The following is a 27,451-nucleotide window of genomic DNA, read 5'->3' as shown; positions in this document are numbered from 1 at the left end:
GTAGCCACCACCTCCCCGCCTCTTTTGGAACTTGGAATCAAGTGAGAAATCAGGAGTTAGAGATGAATCACGGTGCCACCTCGGCTGAGGGCTGCTTCGCGGCTTCCTGACACCGAGCTCAGTGGGGCATCTGGGCCACGTGCAGCCCCTGGCCCCCAGCAGTACACGTACCCCACTTTAGAAAGTTCCTGCCTAGAAAGGAAGGTCAGAGGCAGAAGGCAACACATCTTTGATTCAGATCTGTGTCAGCATCCTGGCTCTTGTACTCAATTGACTTTCTGTGACACTAGAAAAATGTCAACTTGCATCAGCCTTCATTTCCTTATCTGTGAAAGGAAAAAGGACTCCTACCTCTTATGGTTGGCTGGAGGCAGAGTCTAGGGTAGACCAGTTCTTCCTCACTACACATAAGCAAGTAATTCAGCTTTGTGTTTGTATCTCAGACATGTGCTTAAATTTTTTTTTTAAACACCAGCAGAGTTGTGTTATCAGAATTGGGGCCACTTTTAAGGACCTAAGTCCTCCCACCACTGCTCCTGAGTCACACCCCCACCGGTCAAGAAAGCCACATGGTACTTTTCCCCAAATGCTCAGTGTTTATTTGATTCTCCCTCGGTGCCCTCAGGTAGGACAGACATTTCAAAGAGACCGAGGTCTTAAGACTCGAAGGCCACGAGCCTACATCAGATGCAAATGCAACCACCAAGCTGAAGTGGACACAAGAATCACTACCAACGAGGGCTTGTGGGAGTCAGAGAAGGAACCCCTGGGCACAGCCGGCCCTGGGAAGACAGCTTCTAAGGTTCCTCCATCAGAATGGGTGTGGGTGGGGAGGGTCTTCACTTCTTCAGCTTTTCCACCAATACCGGTCATCTTCAGCAAAAGAATACCAGTGGTCACCAATCACCATCTGGGGCTTCACTTGCTGCAGGCCCTCCAGGAGCCTTCTTATCTGAGTGGAATACTGCCATTTCCACAGCCTGGGGACCCAGAAAGGAGACACGTTACCCTGGGAAGTTTCTTCTGACGCTTCCAGGAGAGAGAGACAGGTGTTCAAACAGACACATAGCATTGTCCCCATTTCACAGATAAGGAAACAGGCTCCTGAAAGGTCCATTAGTAAAATCGAGGTCCGCCTCATCTAACCCCAGTACTGAGTCCCACAGTCACATCAGTACAGATACGCTCTCAGCCGAGCCTTTGGCTTCTTCAGCTCGCTTGAAGGGGTCGTTGAAACAGTTCTCTTTGACCTCATCAAGACCTTTTCAGTCCACTTTCCCCCTCGGATCCTGCACCAGCGACCACGCTTGTGTTCTTTCTGGTTACATCCATCTGCCAAAACTTGACCCCTGGATAAATCCAACTGCCGTGAGCTGGGCCACACCAGAGAAACCAGCCACTCAACTGGGAGGTTTGCCACGGATATAAATGCATCACAACCAACCTCAAGCAGCCGTCTCTGCTGCCAGCAAATTTTGTGTTCCTCCAGTCAAGTCTTTACTTCCCCCAGGCACAGCTGTACTTCTGTTTTGTCTACAAACATGAGGTGCTAAATGGAAACACTTTTTCTACCGCCAAACACGGAAACCATCATTTGCACATGAAGGAAGCACCCTGTTCTTAAAGGACCATCCTCCTTTCTCTCCTGGGAATTCCATCAACTCAGCCTTCATAGTTGCACAACATGGCAGCCCTTAAACGTTCTTGTTCAACTGGTCAACCCAGTAGACCATTCACCTTCACAGCTGAGCCTGTTCTGATACCATCTTAACAAAAGCACCCTCCCTGGAGCCCACACCACCCTCCAGCCCTACCGACTTTGTTTTCTCTCCCCTCCAGGGTGAAAACTTTGAATAGTCTACACATAATGTTTTAACTTCTTCTCTCGTTGTTCTTCAGTCCACTTCAGCTTCCTGCTCACCGCCCCACAACAAACTACTCAAAGAGGTTAATCATCTCCAAGTTGACACATTCAGTAGAATCTCTTCTCACGTCATCACAGTGGTTCACACCCTCCTTAAAACTTCGTCTTCTCACTATTGGGTGAGAGATGGGCTCAAGGATGTATTGTAAACATGGGGAATATGGCCAGTTTTTGTAATAACTGTAAATGGAAAGTAACCTTTAAAACTGTATACAAGTAAAAAATTTAAAACATCCTTGTCTTCTAGCTTTTGTGAGGCCATGTCCCCCCGGTTTTCTTTCTCAGTCTCCCCTCTGCTCCCTGTCTTCTTTGCTGGCTTCTCCCTCTCTCGTCTTCCAAATAGAAAGACAGTAATGTTCATCATGTTCTAAGGGCACGAAATTCTGACATGTGTCAACTTAATAAATTCTGCTAAGTGATCTCTTGTGTCTTGTCTCTTTCACTGAGCATAATGTTTTCAAGGTTTATCCATATTGTAGCAGGAAGGTCATCCTTCCTTCCTTTTTATGGCTGAATACTATTCCACAGTATGGTTAGACCACAGTTTGTTATGTGAACATGTATGTAGATGTGTATGTTTGACAATCGGTTTCCAGTTCTCTAGGCGAGTATAGCTAGGCGTGGGATTGCCGGGTCATATGGTAATTCTTTGTTTTAATTTTTTGAGGAACTACAGTTTTTCTTAGCTTTCTCTTTAACCAGGAATTTAAAAACATAAACCAGATCACCCAGCTGCTGAAACTTTCCCTTTGGCTTCTCACCCTACTTGTGTGAACACGCACATTTAAAAACCTCTGGACTGCAAGGTGCGGCCCGTCCACGGGCTGGCTGTTGTTCGCCTCGTATTTTACCACTGCCGCTTCTCTCGCCAACTCCAGGTCTCTCTAGAGAGAGGATGGGAGGTCTTCCCCGGAGTCTCTGCCCTGGAGCCTCTCTCAGCCAGCAAAGCTCCTGTCCCAGATCTCCATGCGCTGCCTTTGCCCTTCAGGGCTCACCTTCAGCATCTGTTCCCCAGTGAGCGTGAGCATCTGACTACCTCTCTGACTCCACGCCCGGTCATTCTCTCTTCCTGTTTCCTTTCCTTCTTAGCTACTTCTGCTGCAGGTAATTGCCGCAAGCTTGAACATTAAAAACATTTAATTGTGGGAAAACACACACACCCTTTTCCACCTTAACCATCTTTCAGTGTGCAGTTCAGTGGTATTCTGTATGTCTACAGTGCTGTGCAACCATCACCACCATCCACCCTTAGAGCCCTTTTCATCTTCCCCAACTCAGACTCTGTCCCCATCACTCACTCACTCCCCACCCCGACTCCGCCAGCCCCTGGGACCCACCTTTCCTCTTTCTGTCTCCATGAATTTGACTCCTCTAGGGACCTCTCTAAGTAGACTCACGTACTGCCTGTCTCTCTGTGGCTGGGCTATTCACGAGGCATAATGTCCTCAAGGTTCATCCACACCATGGCAGGTGTCAGAATGTCCTCCCTTTTAAGGCTGAATGCCATTCCATGTAGGAATAGACCACATTTCATTTATTCATTCGCCCAGCAGTGGGTCCCTGGGTTGCCTCCATCTCTTGGCTGTCGTTAATAATGCTGCTATGAACACAGCTGTGCAGATATCTCTTCATGAACCTGCTTTCAATTCTTGTGGATATAACCCCCAAGTGGGATTGCTGGACCGTACCATCATCCTATTTTTAGTTTTCTGAAGATGAACATTTTATTTGTATGCCGTCTCTCCACGCTCCCCAGACCCATCCCTGCCATGAAAAGAGGCGCCACACCCTGTACCGCCAGCACCCAGCGCGGTGCTGGAGCACCGTGGGCACTTTTTGGTCTAGTAAAGATCTGGCTGATGAGGCAGAGTCTCAGCATCTCTGATCAGTGGCATCTCCGCCAACTAGCACTTCTGTACAGAAAGGGGTTTGTATTCCAGAGGACATCCCGGGGACTTACCCGAGTATTTGCAGATGAGATGTGGGCTGGGCAAAGGCTGAACACAGCTTCCTCATTCCTGGGAGACTGAAATTGTTCTGCATCAAGTTCAGGCTGGTCAGGTGCTTGTTGCAAGAGAGGGCCGAGGAGAGGGCCTCACAGCAGCCAGAGGTCAGTTCACATGCCTCCAACCTGCAAGGCCAGCACACCCAAGACATAACCCCAAGATCTGTGATCCTTTCCTCAACCCACATTCGACTTCCACGGTACCTTTAAAATGACCACGGAATACTACTCAGCCGTGAAAAAGAGAGTGGAATCTTGCCATTTGCAACCACATGGATAGACCTAGAGGGTATTATCCTAAGTGAAATTAAGTCAGACAGAGACAAATACTCTATGTTATCAGTTATATGTGGCGTCTAAAAATAAGGCAGATGAATGAATATAACAAAATGGAACAGAGAACAAACTGGTGATCACCACTAGGGAGAGGGAAGTGAGGGAGGGGCAGTGGAGGGGTGAGGGGATTAAGAGGTATGAACAACTGGGTATAAAGTAAACAAGATATGAGGATGTTGCGCAGCACAGGGAATTAGCCAATGTTTTATACTAACTTTAAATGGGGCATAAACGTATTGAGTCACTATGTTGTACTCCGCAAACTAATGTAAACTTATAGTCTAACTGTGCTTCAGTTAAAAAAATTAAAAGAAAAAAAAAGAGTGGTGAGCTCCACCCCTAGAGTTTCTGGCTTGGTAGTTTTGGGGAGGGACCCACACGTTTTTCAGTTCTAGTGAGTTCCCAGACGACACGGCTGCAGCTGCAGCTGTCTCTCACTCTGAGGGCTATGGGGTCTCCATTCTAGTTGTGGAGAGAAAGGAAAGAGAAAGAGAGCCTGAAACAGGAGAACAAGGGAAGAGGGCAAAAGGAGGTGATCCCTCACCTAAAACTCAAAGGGCGAAGAGAAGGGAAAGCTGGGGGGTGGAGGCAGGAAGCGCTGGCGTGCAGTTGCGAAGCGGCGTGTCCACTGCTCGCGGGAGGAAGGGGTGGCGCGGGGCTGAGACACGAGGGGGGCGGGGCGAGGCAGGGAAAGGGGCGGGGCGGGGCTGAGACACGGGGCGGGCACGGAAAGGGGCGAGACTGAGCCACAGGGGGTGGGGCAGGGGAAGGGGGCGGGGCGGGGAAGGGGCGGGGCGGGGCGGGGCTGAGACACGAGGGGGGCGGGGCGAGGCAGGGAAAGGGGCGGGGCGGGGCTGAGACACGGGGCGGGCACGGAAAGGGATGAGACTGAGCCACAGGGGGTGGGGCAGGGGAAGGGGGCGGGGCGGGGCTGAGACACGAGGGGGGCGGGGCGAGGCAGGGAAAGGGGCGGGGCGGGGCTGAGACACGGGGTGGGCACGGAAAGGGGCGAGACTGAGCCACAGGGGGCGGGGCAGGGGAAGGGGCGGGGCGGGGCAGGGGAAGGGGCGGGGCGGGGCGGGGCTGAGCCACGGGGAAACACGATGACGGCCAGACTGGAGTCGGAGGCAGCGGTGTGAGGCGGGGCTGGACGTATTAGGTCATTTTAAGGATTTGGGAGTCTTCTCCTAAGAACTGTGGAAGGCCCAGGGACACTGCTGGGTGTAAGGGCAGCTCTGTAGCTGTGTCCTTGCATTTTGGAGATGCGCGTTGAGGTGCTCAGGGGCTGGGGGTCAAGGTCCGTAACTTGCTGTGAAGCAGTTCACCGGGCAGAGTGAAACGTTAACGGCCGCTGAGAGGGGTGGTGGGCGTACAGGTTTTAGATGTCCCAGTCACTCTAGACGGCGTGTGTCTGGGAATTCTCGTGACAGGGGAACGTCTGTGGGGCACAGCTCAGGTAATTTCAGCTACCTATAGCTACGTGGTGAAATGGGAGTGAATGAAGGCTTAGCTTTTGGGGGGGGGGAGGTGTTGCTTATAAAATGATGTCTAAGCATTTATGGAAACAGAAAATCTCTGGTAGGGAGGCTGAGCCTAGAGGCAGGTGGCGGGGGCGACTGAGCCACAGGAGAAAGCCCTTCGTAGGCGATGGCTGTGGGGTTCCCAGCCTGGGTGACCTTAACGTCTGGCAGCAGTGGGGCTGTGTCCTGCACTGGTCCAGAAGGAAGGGAAGGGAGGTGCAGGAAGTCTAGGGCTTTGCTATGAAATGCTTTTATTCTGATTTGAGAGGGGGTGAGGTCATTTCTTAAGCCCCAAGAAGAATAAGGAAGGCTCACAAGCACCATGCCCAGCACAGAGGGGTCGCCCAGGAACCATTTGTTTATTTAGTGCTTACTGCCTCCAGACCCTGTCTCTCAAACACCTGCCATTTCATTCATCCATACAAAGGAGCCCAGTTGGAATTTATGCCCGGAGAAGGGCATCTCCTACTCTGCCAAGGTTGGGTTCTGTGTAATTCGGTGGAATTATGTTGGTCAGAACATGGTCTTTGTTTGAGCGGCTTCACGTCAGGGTCGCCTTTCCTCCGTGCCCAGCCCTCCAAGAGGTGATCCCAGGAACGTACCCCAGTCTCCTCAGAGGACTGTTCTGCTCCAGCCCCTCGCACAGCGCTGCAATCCCATTGTCCCCCAGGGCGTTGGCGGCCAGATCCAGGCTCCTCAAGTGTTTACTTCTCATGATCACGTGGGACAGACTCCTGCAGCAAGTGGCTGTGAGGTGGCACTTCACCAGCCTGCCAGGGGAGGGAGGGCGGGGAGAGAGAGATTGAGAGGGAGGGAGACTGAGATTGAGTGACAGATTAAGATTGGGAAAGAGACTGAGAGAGACTGAGCAGCTTTTGAAGAGTGCTCAGTGGGATAATGTTCAGAAACATTATCAGGGATATCCTTTACTCCTTCCTAACGGGAAATCTTTCTGTCCATCCCTGTGAACAGCTTAGACCAGTTTATCATCTCAGGGGAGGGCTAACAGCAGAGGGCGGGGAAAGTGTGTGAAGTGACTGGAGGCATCCTGAGAAAAAGAAGTGAGATGTGATAAAGATCCTCTGGGGCAGAGGGCTAGAGAGACAGAAGACACACGAGTATAAACTGGTAGAGTCCCTGACAGGGAGAGCAAAGAGGACCAAGTCACTAGACAGGGTTTGGGGTCCGAAAGGAGAAGGGGATCTTGTGCTTCTGTTCCCAGGGTGAGCAGAGAGGGGAGGGTGGGGATGGAAACGGCCCTCTTTAGTGACTGGATGGTTCACCTGAGTAGAGGTGACAGACAGCTCTTATGAACTTAGTAGGCTGAGCGTAGAACTGAGTCCATCTCCACGAGGCAGCACACCAAGAGCGTGGAAGGACTCCCATGTAAAGATCAGGTGGGAATGACCAAGCCTTAGACGCCAGGATGGGCCAGTGGTGATGGTGAGGACCAGATAATCTCCCAGCACTTAAGTGCAATCCCAAACAAATGGCATCTCCAATGGATTAGCCTAAGTTTCTAACATGGATGGACCTGGAGATCATCATACTAAATGAAATAAGCCAGGAAGAGAAAGAAAAATACCATATGATATCACTTATGTGTGGAATTCAAAAAAAAAAAGGACGCAAATGAACTTACTTACAAAACAGAGGCAGACTCACAGACATAGAAAACAAACTTACGGTTACTGGGGGGAAGAGGGTGGGGAGGGATAAATTGAGAATTTGGGATTTGTAGATACTAACTACTGTATATAAAATAGATAAACAACAAAGTCCTATTGTACAGCACAGAGAACTATATTCAGTATCTTGTCATAGCCTATAATGGAAAAGAATATGAAAAGGAATATATATATAAACTAAAAAGGAATTATATATATTATATATTACATAATATATATAACTGAGGCACTGTGCTGTACACCAGAAATTAACACAACATTGTAAATTGACTAGACTTCCATAAAAAATGTGAAAACTAAAAAAAAAGAACCTCGCAACATGATGAACTGACTATACCTCAGTAAAAAGAAAACGTTTCTGTAGCATGCATCAGCAGGGCTCGGAATGCCAATTTCATGTAAATAAATAGAGCAGGTCATGCTTGGGGGCTACTCAGAGGTTTGGGGACTACGTTCTGTATCCAGTTCCTTTCATTTGTTCATTATTGGGGAGGGAGAGATCTCAAAGTGGTCCCATATTTTGGTCCATTAATACTACCTCTGTAATTGATCATAAGAAAATGCTACCAGGCACACCAAGATGCGCAAGGTACACGTGACTAAAACAGGGGACATAAGCTAAGTGTCCAGCTTGAGGGGATTTTAAAAGTTACGATGCACCATTAAATGGAATACCATGTCGTGCTTCAGCTTCTATTGTGGTCTGCTTGTCCTCAAGGACAGACTGTGAGACCAAAGGCAAGGTTTTGATTCCTTGGGAGTTTTAGCTTCCCATCTATGCTTGGTCGAGGAGAGGGCTGCAAAATATTTAGAGCACTGTGTCTGCCACGTGGTAAGAATGCTTGAAGCGCTAGCTGCTGGGACCCTTTCTTTGTAACACGTTAAATGCGGCTTATGTACTCGGGAGATGTTTACCAAAATGTTAACAAGGATTATTGCTTGGTTGTGAGCTGAGAGATTTATTTCCGCTCATTGAGATCTTTTAGTTTTTCTACGGTTTGCTTGATGATGGAATATTCCTGTGATATAGAAACATTCCAGTGCGGGATGAAGAAATTTGAGCCCCCAGGAGAAAGGGCCTGAGAGAGAGACAGCCACCCACCTTCCATTTCCACCCTCCATGGAATGAATAACTGAAGATTAACTTGGGGAAAGAAGATGTTCTGAGAAGTGAAGAGGTTTTAGAGATGGGGAAGGGGTGCCCCAGAACACCACACATCCTTCCCTGGGACTCCCCTTCAGGATTGTCTTTCTTTTCCACGCTCATTGCAGCGTCCACACGCCAACTCACCCAGAGTGTCCCCTGGGGAAAATGAGCGTCAGTGGACCCTAGAACCGAGTTTTGGTGCCATCCCTTTGACCCTCTAGGAACCTCAGGCTTCCACAGGGTAGAGTTGATCCCCAGCCACCAGGGAAACTCACTCGAGGTCCTGGAGGTGACAGGACGGTTCCATCATGACCTCACAAAGAAGGTTCATCCCGTTGTCTTCCAGGGGGTTCAGGCTAAGGCTCAGGTGCGTCAGATGTCTGTTGCCCATAAGTGCGAGCGCAAGAAAGCCACAGCCAGCCACATCCAGGTTGCACGCGTTTAGTCTGCAGGGCACACGGGGGAAAGAGGGGGGTCACACGTGTTCCTCGGTGTGACCTCAGGTGAGCAGCTTCTCTCGGCCTCAGGTGGCTCCTCCTTTGGGCATCAGTGGTGGGATGGATGGTGATGAAGTGCTTGGCTTAATGCCCAAGCTGGATGCCAGTCAGGGCCCATCTCCTTTAAGTTTTCCTCCATTCTCCTCCTGCTGCTATGACAAATCACAACAAATGTATGGGCTTCAAACACACCTATATCATTTCACTGTCCTGGCGGTCAGAATCTCACTGGGCTGAAAACTCAAGGTGTCACAGGGCTGTGCTCCTTCTGGGGGCCCCGAGGAGAATCTGGTTCATTGCCTTTTCCAGCATTTATAGGCCGCCCGCATTCCTTAGTCCCTGGTCTCAGCCAGCACCTGCATCGCTCTGCCCTCTGTTACCACGTCTCCTCCTCTGATTCTCCAGCCTCCTTCCTTCCAAGAGCTCTGGTAATTCCCTGGGGGCCACCGGATAATCCGGGATCATCTCCCCATCTCAAAATTCTTCACTTAACCACACGGCCAAGTCCTTTTACCACGTAAGGGAACACGGTCACAGGTTCCAGGGCTTAGGACTCGGACATCATAGCGGGTGTGTGTGTGGTCACTCTTCTTCTGACCACACACAGTATCTCTCCATCACTTATTCACTGGGGGACCTTAGGACCATAAGGTAGACATGTCATCAAAGTGATATTCTTCAACAGATTTTCTGGCTACAGCTATACCATTAATACCTGAAAAAATGTCACTCATGTGCAGTCATTGGTGGGCTAGTCCTTGGAAGGGATGAGATGGCAGGAAGCAAAGTGATCTCAAGTGGAAGACGGTGGAGCTAGCTGGCAGCCCTGAGCGGGAGGAACCATCTCTCACTCATACATGCTGTCAACACGTGTCCTTTTTGTGGTCAAGTTAGTGGCATGATTTTTTTGCATTTGTGTGTGTGTGTTTTTGTGTGATTTCATCATTTAAAATGGCCCCAAGCATGGTACTAAGGTGCTGTCTAGTCTTCTAAGCGTAGGAAGGCTGGATGGGTCTCATGGAGAAAAAACATGTTACATAAACTTCCGTTAGGCGTGAGTTGCAGTGCTGCTGGCCGTGAGTTCAGCATGGAACATAAGGTGTCTGCTTTTTTCTTTTGCTCTTTTGGGGGAAGGAGGTAATTAGATGTGTTTATTTACTTATTTTTCTTAGTGGAGGCACTGGGGACTGAACCCAGGACCTCATACACGCCAAGCTCTGCCCTCTACCACTGAGCTATACCCTCCCCACATGGAGTGTCTTTAAACAGAGACACACAAAACAAGGCTATGTATTGATTGGCTGAAGAAAAGGCTGGGACCAGAGGCTCCCAGGAACCTAAGCCTGTGTTCCCCCAGGAAAGAGCGTCTTTACAGAACGTAACTACCATGAACTATGAGAGTAGGGGGTATCAGGATGAACCAGGACTTCCCGCTGTAAGGAAACAGAGCATTGTCCGCGGAGGGGAGAACCTGGGAGATGTCCGCAGGGACAGGGTGCAGCACTTATCCCTTCATCCTGACACCCTCCCCGCTCCCCGCCGCTTGGTAGCAGAGCAGTGGTTCCTCCCAGGGCGGTGTGGACTCACGTCAGCCTCTGCAGACCACAGCCGGGCAGTTTCAGGGCCCGACACAGCGGTTTCACGCCCTCGCTCCCCAGGCTGTTGCTGGACAGGTACAGGTGTGTCAGGCTCTGGTTCTTGGTGAGGGCCGAGGCCAGGTCCTGGCAGTCGGCGGCGGCGAGGCCGCAGTTCCCCAGTCTGCAAGGAGAGAGCCCCAGGAAGGGAGTGACGTTGTTCTTAAATTTCCATCTCTCCCTCCCTTGCACGGAAGGGAGAGAACCTCCCCACATCTGGTGACGTCAGTCCATGTCTGCATGTAACCTGCAAACTCAACTCCGGTGCTTCAGCCCCCACATCATACTTTAAATATCGTTGGTGATTAGATCTGCCATCAACCACCAGAGGAAGCCCACGGGCCCTGGGAACCTGAGCTCTGGCTGTTTTCTCTCTCCCCACGTGTACTTTGGTGTGAGGTTCTGCAGGGATGAGGGACCTTCCCATTCAGAAGGACCTGCAGCTAATACGTCACGACCCATAGAAATAAACTAGCCGTTCCATCTGTTTGTCAAAGCTTAAGAAGCAACAGCACGAAAAGAACAGTTTGGTAGCAAGTCTCCCAGTGTGGAGAAACAGGCCCCCTGCAACTCTGCCGGGGGGTGCAAACTGGTGCAGCCCCTATGGAGGGCAGCATGGAGGCTCCTTAAAAACTAACAGTAGACTTACCACATGCCCCAGCCATCCTACTCCTGGGCAAATATCTGAAGAATACTCTAATTGGAAAAGATACATGCACCCCAGCAGCACCGTTCACAATAGCCAACACACGGAAGCACCTAAATGTCCATCGACAGATGACCAGATAAAGAGGATGTGGCATATGTACAATGGAATACTACTCAGCTGAAAAAGAACAAAATAATGCCATTTGCAGCAACATGGATGGACCTGGAGATCATCACACTAAGTGAAGTAAGCTGGACAGAGAAGGACAAATACCCATATGGTATCACTTATATGTGGAATCTAAAAAGCAAATGATACACACGAACTTATCTACAAACCAGAAATAGACTCACAGACATAGAAAACAAACTTACGGTTACCAAAGTGGAAAGGGGTGGGAAGGGATGAATTAGGAATTTGGGACTAACTGATACACACTACCGTATATAAAATAAACAGCAAGGTCCTACTGTGCAGCACAGGGAACGATATTCAGCATCATGTAATAACCTATAATGTGGAAGGATATATATATGTACGTGTGTAACTCAGTCACTCAACTGTTCACCGGGAACAATACAACACTAAGTTAGCTGTACCCCAACACAAACTTAAAACAGCAGCACTTCTGTCCCGGGGCTGCGATACGGGCAGGCAAGCGAACTGCACACGCCAAGCACTTGCGCTGTGTTATCGATGGTGGTTTCTTTCGATGAGGGAAGAAACACTGTCCGGGTTGCACTTGAAGGGGATCAGGACAGGCCATCTCACAATACACCACATTGGCTTAAACATTACTTTGAGCTGAAGGCAGCTGAGAAAAATCAGACGCAGGAAGCGTTCCCTGTCCTCCCCTATCAGCCTAAAAGCAGGGCATACACTTCCCCCTCTCCTGGTACCAGGGAAAAAGCAACCCTTCTCATCGGGGATGGAGAGGACACCGAGATGAGTCTTCCTTCATATAACCCTCATTTTCCATTAGTTTCCCCCATAGACTTCCTAGTCACCTTCCCGTAATTTATCAGCCCCAGAAGCCCAATGCCTTTCCTTTGACTAGCTATTTCTCCACAATTTATGACCTTTTGTTAAAACGATATGTAAGCTCCTGGGTCTAACTGCTTCTTTGGGCTTTTCACTTCTTTTCTGTGAAGCCCCCATGCACATTAAACAAAAAATTAACATTGATAAGATCTGCATGACTTTTCTCCTGTTAATTTCTCCATTGTCTGTTTAATTTGCAGGCCCCAGATACAGAACATAAGAGGATGGAAGAAAATTTTTTCCCCCACCTCCCCTACAGGTTGATGGAAAGAAGGTATGTTGGCTTCCACTGTGATTTCTTTTCCCTCCTCTGGGATTTAAAGGGTAATCTGTGCCATTTGGTTTTCAACTTTTGCTATGACTTTAGAACCAAAGTCCCACTGAAGGAGGATGCTCCTGCCATGGCATGCTTTGGGAATGGTGGGGAGAAACAACCTGGTCCAGACTGCAGGACATCAGGGAGAAAATAGATCAGTTCCTTAGGTATCAGACAGGAGCTTTTGTTTTATTCCTTGTGACCTCAAACAAGAGACTTCCCTTCTTCCAGATTCTGTTTTCCTTGTCAGCAAGTGGGCTGGAAACATTCCTACCTGGTAGGTGGTTTGTGAAGATAGCATTAATGGAATAGAGTGCTTAGCATGGAGCTTGGTGCTTGAGGGTGCCACCGACGGCAGCTTAATCACAGCCCTGCAGTTCTTTGGGATTTTGGCTTTGGTGGAACTTTCGAGCATATAATATAATATGATTAACTATAATCAGAATACTGTAACTGGATCTCCAGAACTTAGCCTTCTTATAAATGGAAGTTTACACCCTTTGACCAACATCTCCCCATTTCCCCCACTCCCAGCCCCTGGCAACCACAATTCTCCTCTGTTTCTTCAAGTTCAGCTTCTGCTCTGTCCTTTTATATCAGTTTGGGGTCAGTAGCAAAGACACAGGTGCTAGTTTTGGGTTCTTTCTCCAGCTTGCACACTGGGCACTCCCACGAGGTCCCGTCTCCTGTTCTAACCCTTGACGTAAGCCTCAGCCAGCCCCCCTCCCAGCTTCCCCGTCACTTGGCTGATCCTAGTTAAGAGGTGATGATTCTGGTGGAAGGAAGTACAACTCACATCAGCTTCTGCAGCGTGCACTGTGTGGCCTTCAGGGCACCACAGAGCGGCTTTATGCTCTGGTCTGTCACCTTGTTTCCTGCCAGGCTGAGGGATCTCAGGCTGATGGATGTAACCAGGATTTGGGAGATCTCCTGACAACAGGTGTGGCTTAGTCCACAGAGATCCAACCTGCGGAGACAGGCAATGTGGAAAGACATCCTCATCGCTCCCCGGAAGCCACCCATTTCCCTCCCTCACCGCACACCATCCGCTCTGTCCATTCCGCTGTGTCCTGGATGCTGTTTGCTCTGGCCTCAGGGTCTGTTCCTCTTTGCCACCTCCCTCCTCGTCCCCAATCCCAGACCTTCCCAGGTCGTTCAGGTCTCCTGAGTGTCACCTCTTGTGAGTCAGTCAGTCTCAGTTCCTTACTTAACTGTGCCTGCCGCATCTTACCCCACCCTCCCCTCTCTCCCCAGCATTGTTTTATCCACAACAATCATTACTGGCTGACAGTTCACATTTGTACTTAAAAAAACTGACATACATCTGACATATGAAGGTGTCTGAAATGTAAAGAGAAAGTTTAAAGGGTTGGTTTGATGTGTTTATATGCTGCAATGCGATTGCCAATGTAGCTTTAGCTAGCACCTCCGAAATGCCATATAATTGTCTTTTTTAAAAAGCCTTTTTGTGGGGGGAGATTTGTTTGTTTGTTTGTCTATTTATTTACTTAATGGAGGAACTGGGGACTGAACCCAGGACCTCGTGCATGCTAAGCACACACTCTACCACTGAGCTACATCCTCCTCAATCTTTTTTTTTTTTTTTTGTGGGAATAAGATCTAGCCTCTTAACAGACTTGATGTTTACAACACGATACTGTTGTCTATAATCATTGTACTGTGCATTAGATCTCCAGGACCCACTGTCTGTTACTTGCAAGTTGGTACCTTAGGTAGGATATCCTCAAGGTCTGACGTGTCACTTCCCCTGCTGCTGTGTAAGCAGCTTTACCATCTGAAAAATGGGGGTAACCCCGCTGCCAACCACCGTGGCAGTTGGGAGGATTAGAAGAGCTAATTCCCACGGAGCGCGTAGTCTCTGCTGCAGCGGGCACCTGTGCAAACCCGGGTGCAGAGCTGGACTGCATTTCCCAGCCTGCCTTGCAGCGGGCATGATCACACGACCCAGTTCCCGCTGAGAGCATGTGAGGGGAAGTGATCTGAACCACTTCCGGGTCAGCTCCCCGGGCTCCCTCTGCTTCCATAAGCAGACCCTCTGAGCCCAGCAGGGTCTCGGCAGCTGTGTGTCAGTGGTAGAAACTGTTAGCCTGTTTCTGGCACAGGACCGCCCTCCCACAGCCTTCCCAACCCGCCTTGGACTGTTTATACAAACAAGAAATGCCCTTCTAACGTTTCTGAGCCATTGCACAGTTTTGCGTCTGTTGGTCACAGGACCTAGTGCATGAGCACATGGAAAACAGGATGAGTTATTTGCGCTGTCGGATTTTAGGTGGACATTTTAGAGTCTCCAAACGCACATGCTTTTGGTGTGTGTGTGCGTGTGTATTTTTTTGGTTCACTTATTTTTGTTGCCCTGTGCTAGCCTGTGAGTACGTGAGAACAGGAGGCTGTTCCATTCGTCAGCACAGCCCGGAGCCCATGACGTCCTGTTAGAGACACAGTAGGAGCTCTGTGCTTGTTGAGTGCAAGAAAATGGACCTCTGGTGCAGCCACTATGGAGGACAGTATGGAGGTTCCTTAAAAGAACTAAAAACAGACTTACCATATGATCCAGCAATCCCACTCCTGGGCATATATCTGGAGAAAACTAATTCAAAAAGACACCTGCACCCCAATGTTCATAGCAGCACTATTCACAACAGCCAAGAGATGGAAACAACCTAAATGCCCATCAACAGATGACTGGATAAAGAAGCTGTGGTACATTTATACAATGGAATACTACTCAGCCATAAAAAGGAATGAAATACTGCCATTGGCAGCAACATGGATGGACCTAGAGATTATCATACCATACCATGTAAAGTAAAGCCAGAGAAAGACATGATATCACTAAGAGGAATCTGAAATATGACACAAATGAACTTATTTATGAAACAAACAGACTCACAGACACAGAAAACAAACCCTTGGTTACCAAAGGGGAAAGGGGGTGGGGAGGAATAAATTAGGAGTTTGGGATTAACAGATACACACTGCTATATTTATATATATTATCAGATAAACCACAAGGTCCTATTGTACAGCACAGGAGACTATACTTAATATCCCATAACAAACCATAATGGAAAAGAATATCTCTATATATGTATAATTGAATCACTTTGCTGTACGCCTGAATCTAAAAAAGAAAGAAAATGAATCTCACATTGAGCTTGCAATCAAAATCCTTCACAGTGTGGCCCAGTCTGTCTTTCCAAGTCATGTCCCATTGAGAGGTTAGCCAATCACCCCCTCCCTTCTCTCCATCCAGTCACATCTTCAGGGGCATAATATGGGCCATGTGCTGGAAATAAAGTAATTCTGGGTTCTGGGAATAAGCAGTAAAGGAAACAGAACCTTCCCATCCTGGTGAGTTACCACAAGTTAAGCTCATTACGATTCCCAGAAATGGGCTGTCACCTCCCACCATTTGATTTGCACTCTCTCTTCCCTTGGTCCCACATGGCCTCCCTCCTTCTCCTCCTTTCTGACAATGTGTGTCCTATTTATCCTTTGAATCCAAGCTCTAGTTACCCTCTTTGTGAAGCACTGAGAGAGAGCTGGTAGCCCCTTCCCCCTCATTCGCAGGGATGGCTGCAGACCCCACACAGAACTGGGCAGACGTCTGCTTCGCCTTCCTGTAGGCACTTCTGTGCTCTGGCTGACTTTCTTCGGTTACATTTTAAAATGTGCAGTTCGCGAGTTACAGAGCAAAAAATATGAATGGTGCAAAGCGAGCTTCTCTTCTGCAGTTGTGTGTGTCAGCTAACAAAGCGGAACAGACCTCATGCTCACCTGTCTCAGAACATACTGGAAGCATCAAGCAGTTGTTGCCTTTAGTTCAAGCTAATCTAGTCGGCAGAACTGGTGCCCGGGATTTACAAAACTGGGGTAACTGCCCCAAACGGGGAATAACCAGAATGTCCCTGGGTTGGTGAATGGCTGCACTGACTGGGCACATCTGGACCACTGAATGGTCCTCAGCAGTGAAAAGGGACACACCGCTGATACACGGAACAGCTTAGGTGGACCTCAAGGGCATGTACAGATGGAAAAAAGCCAGTCTCGGGCAGCAACATACTGTATGATTCCACTTACGCAGTGTGGTTGAAATGAAAAATTGTAGAGATGGCAAACGTGAGTGGGAGTGTGTCTATACTTACTTATACACACACAAGGGAATACTACTCAGCCACAAAAAAGAGGAAATATTGCCATTTGTGACAACACCCGTGGAACTTGAGAGTATTAAGTGAAGTAAGACAGATGGAGAAGGACAAATACCATGCGATTGCACTCATAATGTGGAATATAAAAAAACTAATAAACAAACCAAACAGCCCCCAAAGAAAATCAAACAGAAACAAACATGTAGATACAGAGAACAGAGTCGTGGTTGTTGGTGGGGTTCAAAGGGGGTCAGCTTCATGGAGGTGGATGGAAGGTAAGTTTCTGGTGGTGAGCACACTGTACGGTGTGCAGAAGTAGAAATATAATGTACACATAATGTCATCAATCAACGTTATCTCAATACAAAATAATTTTTTATAGCTTAAATACAATTGGTTTCTTCCAGAAAAAAAATCGGAAGTTACTTTTTTATTGTGGAGAAGCAATACATAAAATAAACAAACGTAACATAAAATTTACCATCTTAAGCATTTTTGAGTGTGCAATTCAGTGGCATTCATCATGTACAGCTGTTGTGCAACCATCACCACCAGCCATGTCCAGACTCACAACTCTCTTAAATATTTTAGCAACTTTCTGTGGATGATTATTTCAAAAAAAAAAAAAAAAGTAAAAACAATAAAGCCCTGAAATCAAAAAAGCAAAAACCACACCCCCAGAACTTACCTCAGAGACTCCAGAAAACACTTTGGGTGCCTTAACGCTGCACACGCCATCATAACATCTCCCTCTTTCAGGTGAGTGCTTTCCAAGTCCAGGCATCTGATGTTACGGTTGATAATAAGGGTCATCCAGAGATGACGGAGACCAAGGGAAATCTGGGCACCTTTAAAGCTATGAAGAGAAGAGACGATGGTGAACGAGACATTTGGGTGCCACCCAGTTGTGCCCTAATGCTTCCTCCTTACTCTGCCCATTTCAGCTCTGGTCTCTCTCATTGTTTGCTTTTACAGCTGACCCTGGAGGAACACAGGTTTGAGCTGCACGGGCCCACTTAGACACGGATTTTTAAAAAATAAATATATAAAAATATACACACAGACCGTCGTGTGCAAAAGTTGTGTCGAAGTGGATAGCCTAGCCTTGCGTAGGAATAAGGTGAGTGGCAGTCAGTATACAATTAATGATGTGTGAGTTTTCGTACTGTTTTATTTATAACTTTGCTCTCAAAGAATTACGTTACTGTGGAGTATGTCTCTCGTAATTGGAGAAAGTGCGTATCAGGCTATCATCACAGGCAAGTGGTTTAAAAAACATAACCATGTTACAGTGTTGCCCATACTATATTATGAATATGACCCGTAAGGTATGCCATAAAAATTTTGTAACGATTTGTTCATTAGTGTGCAGGCAAGGCTACCATAAAGCAATCATATTTCTGTTTTCTCATTATCAGCGAACGCATCAATCGTTACACCTGTAAATAAACACGAACGTCTTTTTCACATTATCTTTTCGTTTTTGCTGTCTAGAGTTAGCAATACGTATCACATCTACAGTGCTCTATGTCATGTAAGAGTGCTGACGTAGCTTCTAACAGGCGATCCATCTTGTCAACAGCATAAACTTGCAGTATCGATAAACACAGTACTGTACGTGCATTTTCTCTTCCTTATGATTTTCTTAATAACATTTCCTTTTCTCTAACTTCCTTTATTGTAAGACTACAGTGTATAATACACACAACATACAAAATATGGGCTAATCGACTCTATGTTTTGAGTAAGGCTTCTGGTCAACAGTAGGTTATCAGTGGTTAAGTTTTCGGGACGTCGAAAGTTACGTTTGGATTTTTGACCTCGTGAGGGGTGGGGGTTGGTGCCCCCAACCCCCACATTGTTCAAGGGTCGGCTGTATTTAACTGTATTTAATTTTAAAGCAACAAATACTTGAGTACCCATGATGCATCAGGCACTGGGAAAAGAGTGTTCAGTGACGCGAGTTTTCTGCGCCTGGTGGAGCTTAACCCAGCGGGGAAGACACAGAGCCAAGACAAAGCGTCGTGCTTACGAATGACAAGTGCTGTCTGTAGTCCATTAAGAACAGAGTTACAGGCCTCTAGTCAAGTTCAAGTTGAAGACAGAAGTCAAATGCCGGACTACGAGCAATGTGACATCATTTGGATTAAAACGTTCATACGCCCCTATGTACTTATGATTGCATGCAAACTGATGAGCACATGTGAGAGTAAGCAGGGAAAGGGGAGCTGAAGGGGCACCAAAGGGCTTCTCTCAAAACCCTTTGTGCTTCCTGGATCGCTTTACCGTTGTCGTGTATGTCTTTTTTGAGGGGGAGGTTAATTAGGTTTGTTTATTCATTTTTTTTTTTTTTACTGGAGGTCCTGGGGGTTGAACCCAAGACCTCATGCGTGCTAAGCGCACACTCTACCACTGAGCTGCACCCTCCCCGCCTTGTCGTGTATTTCTTTTGTGTGACAAATCCAGTGATGACATGGATTAGAGAAAATGGCAGGGTGTAACCAGGGCTCAACACAGGGGCAGTGACCGGGGAGGAATCCCCGGGGGAAGCGGTGACGGTGAGGATGGGAGTTACGTTTGGTGCAGGACTTGAGTGAACGGCATCCTTCCTTGTTCTGGGACCACTGAGTTCCTGGGCTCGGCCCAGCTTCAGGAAACTAGTTAGAGACAGAGTGGGAGTTTTTGTTTTTGTTTTTGTTTTTTTTTTCAATTTTCTCACTTTTTATTGCAGTATACTCAGTTTACAATGTTGTGTTAATTTCTGATGTACAGCACAGTGACTCAGTCATATATATATGTATGTGTGTATGTGTGTGCATGTGTGTGTGAGAGTGTATGTATGTGTGGGTATGTATATATATATTTTCATATTCTTTCTCGTTAGAGGCTATTACAAGATACTGAATTAGTTTCCTGGGCTGTACATTAGGACCTTGTTGTTTATCTGTCTTTGTATGTAGTAGTTGGTGTAGTCTTGAGTGTCACATGTGCTTTGCTTGGTCTTTGAGGGAAGAGTAAAGAATAGAACCATTGCTGAAGTAGAAAAAGCCTTTTATCTCCTGCTCTAGGTGTCTGGCAAGTACCCTGGGGTCTACAACAGGCCCAGGAACTTACTTGGTATTTAAATATTTGTTACCTTATTAATTAGCCTAAAAGTATCAAGGACTGACTTAAAGGCTCCCGTAGATCACACACTTTGATCTTGCCTCATGCTCTCCCATTTGTTGAAGTGAGCTCCCTTCATTTCCTCCCCCACTAACCAGCTCCTATTCATACTTCAAGACCCTGAGTAAATGCACCCACCTTAATAATCCCTTCACAAGGGATTTAGTTGCTCCCCATCCTGTGCTTTTGGGAGCTTGGCTCCTCTACCTTCCCCAACACTTATTCCCTCCGGATACATTTGACAGATCGGTCTTCTCCCAGTAGGTGGGGGAGGACAGCTGTGACATAGCCACGCAAAAGGGCATGCACTCGGGGTGGAAGCCTTACATCAGGTTCTGTATTTTACAGGTTGGCTGCCTCAGCTTGATGCAGAGGGTCTTCATGGCCAGTTCATTCAAGATGCTGCCGCTCAGGTCAAGCTGTCGTAGGTTTGGGTGGGTGCTGAGCACGTCACAGAGGGTTTCCCAGTGCTGCTCGAGGCGCTTGGAGTGCAGCCTGCAGTGGACAAGGAAACAAATGTCTGCTCCGCAGGCCGGGCTTAAGCACGTGAGATGGCCACAACAGTGCCCGGGGAGAGAAGCCAGTCCCCTGGGGCGGGACAGGGGCAGCTTTAGGGCTCTGAGGCCAGTTTCTCAGATGTCACCTCATGCTCGCAGACCCACCCTGCCTCCTGCGTATTTCGATACCCAGGGGCTATACCACCAGCTCTCAAAGAAGATTTGCGCTTTATTTATAGCCATCCCCCCACCCCCCTCAATGTAAAATGGTGCAGCCACTATGGAAAACTGAATGGAACTGCCTCCAAAAATTGGAAAGAGAATGACCATGTGATCCAGCAGCTCCACTCCTGGGTATACACCCAAGAGAACTGAAATCAGGATGCTGAAGAGGTATTTGTACTCCACTGTTCACAAGAGCCACGTTGTGGAAACCACCTCAGTGACCGTCAATGGATAAGTGGATAAAGAAAACGTGGTGTATGTGTTCACAGTGGAATAGTATTCAGCCTTAAAAAAGAAGGAATCTAGTGAACAGTATGCTGAGTGGAATACGCCAGTAACAGAGACACTCACAATCTCACGTGTGTAGAATCTGAAATGGTCGAGTTCATGGAAGCAGAGAGTGGCTTGGTGGGGGCCAGGGGCTGGGGTGAGGGTGGGAGAAATGAGGAGATGTTGGCCAAAGGGTACAAAGTGTCAGTTTTGCAGGAGGAATGCATTCTGGAGGTCTGACGTACAGCAGCGCGGGTCTACCTAGGAGGGTAGCCTTAAGTCCCCCCCTCCAACAACACAAAGAAAATGGTAACCAGGTGAGCTGATGAGTATGTAATTAGCTTGGTCGTGATGATGATTATTCCAGGTACATCAAAACACCAAGTCATACATCTTAAATGTGTGCAATTTTTACTTGTCAGTTACCACCCCCCCCCCCCAGGATGGAAATAAAAATAACAAGTTTGCAGAGGAGGGATACTCACCCTTGGGGAAGGGTGGGCCACGTCTCAGCAAATCCATGCTTCGGGAAGATCTCTCTGACATCCAACCGAATTTTCCGTAAGTGCCGGCAATGCTGGAGACAGAAAGAAGACGCCATCAAGTCCACTGGCCGGCTCACCTGAAGCCGCACCTCTTGGACGTCGTTCAGCGCCAAGCGGACGAACTCATTGTCTTGAGTCTCAAAAAGACAGCGAAAGGCTTCGAGGAAGTCTGAGGGGGCGGCGGTGCTGGCGTGCTGGCCCAGCAGGGAGATCCAGTGCAGAAGCACCCGCCTCATCCCCAGCGGGTAGGAGCACCCGAGGAGGGCGTCCAGGGTCGCCGTCACCTCTTTGCGCATGAGGCCAAACAAGAACCTCTTCATCTGGGCCACGTGGACGTTGGCGCTCATCTGTCTGACTTCCGCCACACTCTTCATCGTCTCCGTGAGCAGAGGGCAGGGGCCCCCCTCTGCTTCCAGCCCTTCTAGAACATAGAACAAGGCAGCACAGAACTCCTGGAGGCCGAGGTGCAGGAACGTGTAACAGCCTTCGCGGCCGCTGTCTCGGAGGAGGACCCTCATGTGTAACAGAGCGGAGAGCCTGGGCTCCTTCAGTCCGTGAGCACCCAGGTCGTCCCTGTGAAACACGAACTTCGCTTTCCACACGCCCTCCGCAGCCATTCGGCACAAGCCCTTCAGCGTGACCCCTCCGTCCTCACTGACACAGCACTGGAATCCATCCCGCAGGGTGAGCTGATGGAACACGAAGGTGGCATACAAGCCCGTGAGAGTTTGGCAAGTCGGGGGGAGGCCCTTGCCTGAGGCCTCCTGCAGCTTGAGAGCCTCACAGACCAGGGAGCACATGGCTGGGGCCTGGCACTGGTCCAGCAGCTCGTGGCTGTCCACCACCCAGCGCAAGGCATGCTCCTCCCGACACTCACGACTCATGTGCCCAAGAAGCGACTGAATCCTTTTCTCCATCGAGAGTCCCCCAACCAGCAGGTAGCGGGGAGCCAGGAGCAGGGGCTGGAGCTTTTCCACGCCTGTGTCTGTGGCCGTGATTATCAGGGAGCACTCGGGGAGCAGGACCTTCCTCAGCAGACTGCACATAAGGAGGGACACGGGCTGCTTCCCTGCCCAGTCTCCGCAGAGATCCACGTCATCGTCTTTGAAGGCCAAGTCCAGGTCCTCAGATCCATCCAGCACAAACAAGAGCCTTTCAGGTTGGGACAGGATCTCCTCCAGTGGAACTCGGGCGTCTGGCCACTCCTTGGAGATGAACTCTGCAAAGCTGCTCTCCCCAGACCACCACGTCTGTCCTGCCTGGAGGAAGAAGACGTAGGAGAACATGCCTCGGTAGAGCTCGCCTCGGGCCCAGGACAGCAGGACCCTCCTGGCCAGAGCCGACTGCCCGGTTCCTGACTTGCCGTGCAGAACCACAGTGTGAGGACGAAAGCCCGCTCGGTCTGGATGAAAAGCCCCCAGCAGCATTTGCACATCTGGACAGTCAGAGGCAGAGTCTTTGAAGCTCGAGTGTGTGTCCGGCTTCGTGGCGAATTTTGAAATCACGTGACTCTTGTAGGCCTGTTGGTCATCTGCGTGGCCTAAGTTGGACAGGAGAGGGGAGAAGAAAAGCAGGAGACAGAGTGTGAAGAAAGTCTGGATTTTAGTAAAAAAAAAAACTTGGGATTTGCAGATACTAACTAGGTCCTGCTGTGCAGCACAGGGAACTGTATTCGATAGCTTGTAATAACCTATACTGAAAAAGAATATCTACGTATAACTGAATCATCATGCTGTACCTCAGAGACTAACACAACACTGTAAATCAACCGCCCTTCAGTGAGCACGCCCCCAAACTCCAAACAAAAAGGCCAAACAAAAACCACGGACCTAGCAGATTCTAAGTCAGAGTCGACATCACGGTTCTTCTGCTTCTTCCTAGCGACACGCTGGAGAGGAGCTCTGCTCCTCGTTCAGAGGTCACTTCCGAAGCTTATGAACGTGCTGCGGAAGAGCTCTGTGTGTCCCTTAAAGCTGAGTTCTCTTTCCAGCGCTGAGTACCTGGTACGGTACAGTGTTGTCTGCTTGTTGTCTGTCTCCCCCGGATAGACCCCACCCAGGGACCCTGCCATCAGCTGTAGCATCTTCAGTATTTACAACAGCGCTGGTGCCCTGTGGACACTCAGCTCAGTGAGCAATCTACACCGAACGCTCGCATGCGGTCTCTGAAAGACAGAGAAGCTTCAGGAGGGGTGCATGGCTCTGCGTTCCAGACCTTAGGACAGGAAGGATGTCCAGTCCCAGGCCACTGTGGAGAAGCAACTCCGCGTGTCGGGGAGCCCTGCCCCGTGCACGGCGAGCGCCGCCCCGCCGCTGGGTGCAGCCTGCGCCTGCCTCCAGGCTCTGCTCCGTGGTGTCTCTCCAGCCAACATTCATCCGTCAGCGTCTCTGTTTCACACCGCCCCAGGTCACTGTGACCCGTCGTCTACGAGGCCTCTAGGACGCAAGCAGATCACTTGAGTGGTGGTAACAGACAGGACTCACGCTGTTTGAAGCCTACATTTACACTAAACTTGGAAGGATTTTAATGGGATTCTGAGACTCTGTGAGCCACAATGCCTCAGACGTTAGCTTTGAAGGGTGCTTTCTTACAGCCTGAACGAAGATGGATCAAAATGGGGTTGGCCCAGACTCCTTCTAGGTGTGAAGTCTCACAGTCAGTCCTGGCTGCTGGACGACTGGCAGGACACAGGTGGCGGTGTGGGCACTCACGGGAAGTGCACGCTCTCCACACGAGCCTGCCTCTCTGCCCTCTGCGAGGCCCTCGCTGGTTTGGCTTTATCTGTTGGTTTGTGGTCCTTCCCCCACTGAAGCTCAAGGGTCAGGATGCAGGGGGTTCACGTGACGCAGGTCCACGATGTGCTGGAAGCAGGGCAGTGCCTGGCATGTCTCAGCACCCAACACGGGGGGAGTTCTAGCGAGTGTGGCTTCATGCCGTGCGGTTCGCTCCTCTCTCTACCAAAGCCTCCAGAACAGGTGACCGGGAAGCGCTTGTCCGAGTAGAATCATGAAGTGGGAACCCAGTGGGTTGCAAGAAAGCCTGAAGGCCACAGAGCTCTCTCAGACTTAGACTAAGACAAAGTGCAGTCCGCACGCCCTCAGGGCCCATCCAGCCAGCCAACAGCAGGATGCTGGCCAGAGGGAACGCTGGACCCCAGAAGCCATGGTTCGAGTTCTAGATGCACCGCTCACTCATCGCCGGGTGTCTTCAGACACACGCACTTCCCCACCACCCGCACTCACCTGCCTCTTCTTCCGTGATCGGTCCTTGGGCAGTTTTTGTTGGAATAGAATCTTCTGGCATTTCAGCCAGCAAATATCCTGCAATAGAGAGAAGATGAGACAGCGCCTCAGGAAAGTCACGGGAATCACCCAAACCAGGGATGAGCGTGCCCCCTGCCCCGATTACGGAGGGCAGCCAAGCCCAGGCTCAGGACCTCGCGGTTTATTCCACATCCAGCCTGCAGTGAAGACAGTGGAGACAGATCCTGAAATGACACCAGCACAGGGAGGCAGCGGAGGCTTGTAGAAAAGAGTGTCTGGGTTTGAGCAGGTCAATGCACATCTGAGTCCCATTTTTGCCGTATGATCTTGGGTAAGACGTATAGTACGTCGTGGTTTGTTAAGAGTTAATCTTCGAGAGTCATCTGGAACACCCCTCTTGCACTTCAAACCAGTGAATTAACTACTCACTAGATGCCCGTGAGTTACCCAGTTGGAGGAATCTTCAGCTCAGGAGTTCCAGCACTGACTCCTCTCCCCTCTGCCTACTTGCTGCAAACGTCCCTCCCAGTGTTTCCTGGGATCAGGCGACGGACCCCATCTGCCCAGGTTCTCATGCTGGAAACCTGGGCATCAGGGTTCCCTGATACCGTGTTCCCTCTCTACGTTCACTCCTCAAAGACTGCTGTGTCTGCTTCCAAAAAATCTTCCAAGTCCACTTCGACTCTTTCTTTAAGCTGCCATTGCCACCCTAGTCCAAGCCATCTTTATGTCTCCCGTGGGGCACAGAGCGACCTCCCAGCTGGTCTAACCACACCTGGACCACTCATCACTTCAGCAACAGTGCTGAAATGTTGAAATGCCACCTTGATGATTTCTCCCCCTCCATCTTTAACACAAATTGCTTCTGCTTTGCTATTAAAATTATTTTCAAGGTGCTGACTTCTGGCCTTTCCCTCTGTCCTCGTCTCCTGCCACATCCTCTCCATGTCTTCGTGGCCCGGCCAGCCTTTCCTTGCTAAGGGCTTCAGCACGTTGCCATTGCTCAGAATGTTCTGCTCTACCCAGCTAGCCTGACAAACTCCTTCTCTTTGTTTTTGTCTCAGCCTAAACCTTCCTTCTAGGAATTCTCGTCTTCACTTCCCTCCAGCCTGGGATGGGAACCTCTCATATTTTTGTACACCATCCACTTAAAAATATCGCCCATTTATCCCTCTTCTCTGCCACATTGAAAGCTCTAAACCTCTGGCACGTGTGACACGTGAGAATTTAAAGACATGCTAAATGAACATTAAGCAGTCTTTGTCACACATTAGCTCATGAACTTGGCCGAGTTGTGTGTCTCGGTAGAATGTCTACTTGAGCTCCGGCCACGGGGAGCCTGTTTTTTGGGTGGGTTTGAGAATGAATAGCAGGGCCCCTGACAGGTCCAACGTGGAGTCTCGGCTGGAGCTCTGATCAGCAAACATCAGCTTTGATTTAATTTTATAGCCCTCGTTTCCTGTGAGCAACACTGACATGTCTTTCCACCCCGGGCGATTTGGGGGCTCGGAACACACAGCTGCTGCTAATGCCCTTGGCCGGACCAGGCAGGCGGTGCCCCGGGGGCTTCAGGGCCAACCCCCTGCTTGCACCTGGGACCCTCAGGTTTTCTGTCCACAGCTGAAGGAGCGAATTCCCCCGATAAAGGAGCTATTATTTTTTTTCTACTGCCTTTCCCCTAAACACCTCAAGACAACTACACAGCTTGATCTAAGTGCATCGCTGTGATCTGGGCACTGACGCTCTGAGCGAGGGCGAGCCTCGGACAAGTTCCTTGAGTCTTAGGCCCTCAGTCTGGGCAAGACGTGAGGGAGACGCCGTGCACAGCCGTCAGTGTCCTCAAGGACACGAAGCTTTGTCAGCCACTTCCCACACATTAGCTCACGGGGCCTTTGCAGCAGCACCTGTAAGCCTCACAGTTACTGCCCCAGACGTGGAACCCCGGGCTCAGAGATGGAGGCGGTCTGCCCACAGTCACCCATGTGGTGGCACCAAAGCTCAAGCGTGGAACCTCTGCCTCCAGATCCTGTCTGCTAACTTCAGCCGAGTTCTGTCCAGGTGGAGGGCTTGCCCGCCCATTTCTTCCCCTTCACTGTTTCACAGGCCAGGCCTGACTTGAGTTTCCAGCCAGGGAGGGTGACCAGCGAGGTAGTTGCTGTAGAGGGGCACCCAAGGAGAGAGCAGTGGTCCCCTCCCCATCCCCACGGGGACCTGAGATCGCCTCCCTTCCTTCCCTCCCCTGGCTCGGCCCCAGGGCTCACTCACTTTTCATCTCATCCTTTGCCATCTCAGAGAGTGCGGACAGACTCATCTTTTCGAAGATGTCAGTGGATATCTTCCAGGCAAAATACCGCTTGTAGTGCTCGTGCAGGAGGGAGGTGAGGCGTTCCGCGTCTGCGCCGTCCACTTCAGCCAGCGGGAGAGAGCCCGCCGCGGGCTCGGCAGCGCTCTCCCTCAGCAGTGCCTTGAACGTCTGAAACTCTTCTCTGCCGAGCTGCTTCAAACACCACTGCAGCCCGTAGCTGGAAAAGGAGGTTAGCAACCTGGCTTCTCCCAT

General features: G+C 49.5%; 1 protein-coding gene across 1 annotated transcript; it reads right to left on the bottom strand.

The window, feature by feature from the left end:
* Window positions 1-571: 571 nt before the first annotated feature.
* Window positions 572-27,451, bottom strand: NLRP5 (NLR family pyrin domain containing 5). The gene is made up of 11 exons (XM_010991509.3): window positions 27,160-27,451; window positions 24,874-24,951; window positions 21,572-23,171; window positions 20,422-20,589; window positions 17,618-17,785; window positions 13,554-13,724; window positions 10,705-10,875; window positions 8,896-9,066; window positions 6,388-6,555; window positions 3,885-4,055; window positions 572-980 (listed from the first exon to the last, which is right to left on the bottom strand). The coding sequence occupies exons 1-11, from the start codon at window positions 27,449-27,451 to the stop codon at window positions 848-850; spliced, it is 3,291 nt and encodes a 1,096-aa protein (XP_010989811.3). The 3' UTR covers window positions 572-847.

Source organism: Camelus dromedarius, chromosome 9 (assembly GCF_036321535.1).
Source record: "Camelus dromedarius isolate mCamDro1 chromosome 9, mCamDro1.pat, whole genome shotgun sequence".
Lineage (NCBI taxonomy): Eukaryota > Metazoa > Chordata > Mammalia > Artiodactyla > Camelidae > Camelus > Camelus dromedarius.
The sequence above is the reverse complement of the archived record's forward strand: the minus strand, read 5'-3'. Positions and strand labels throughout refer to the sequence as shown.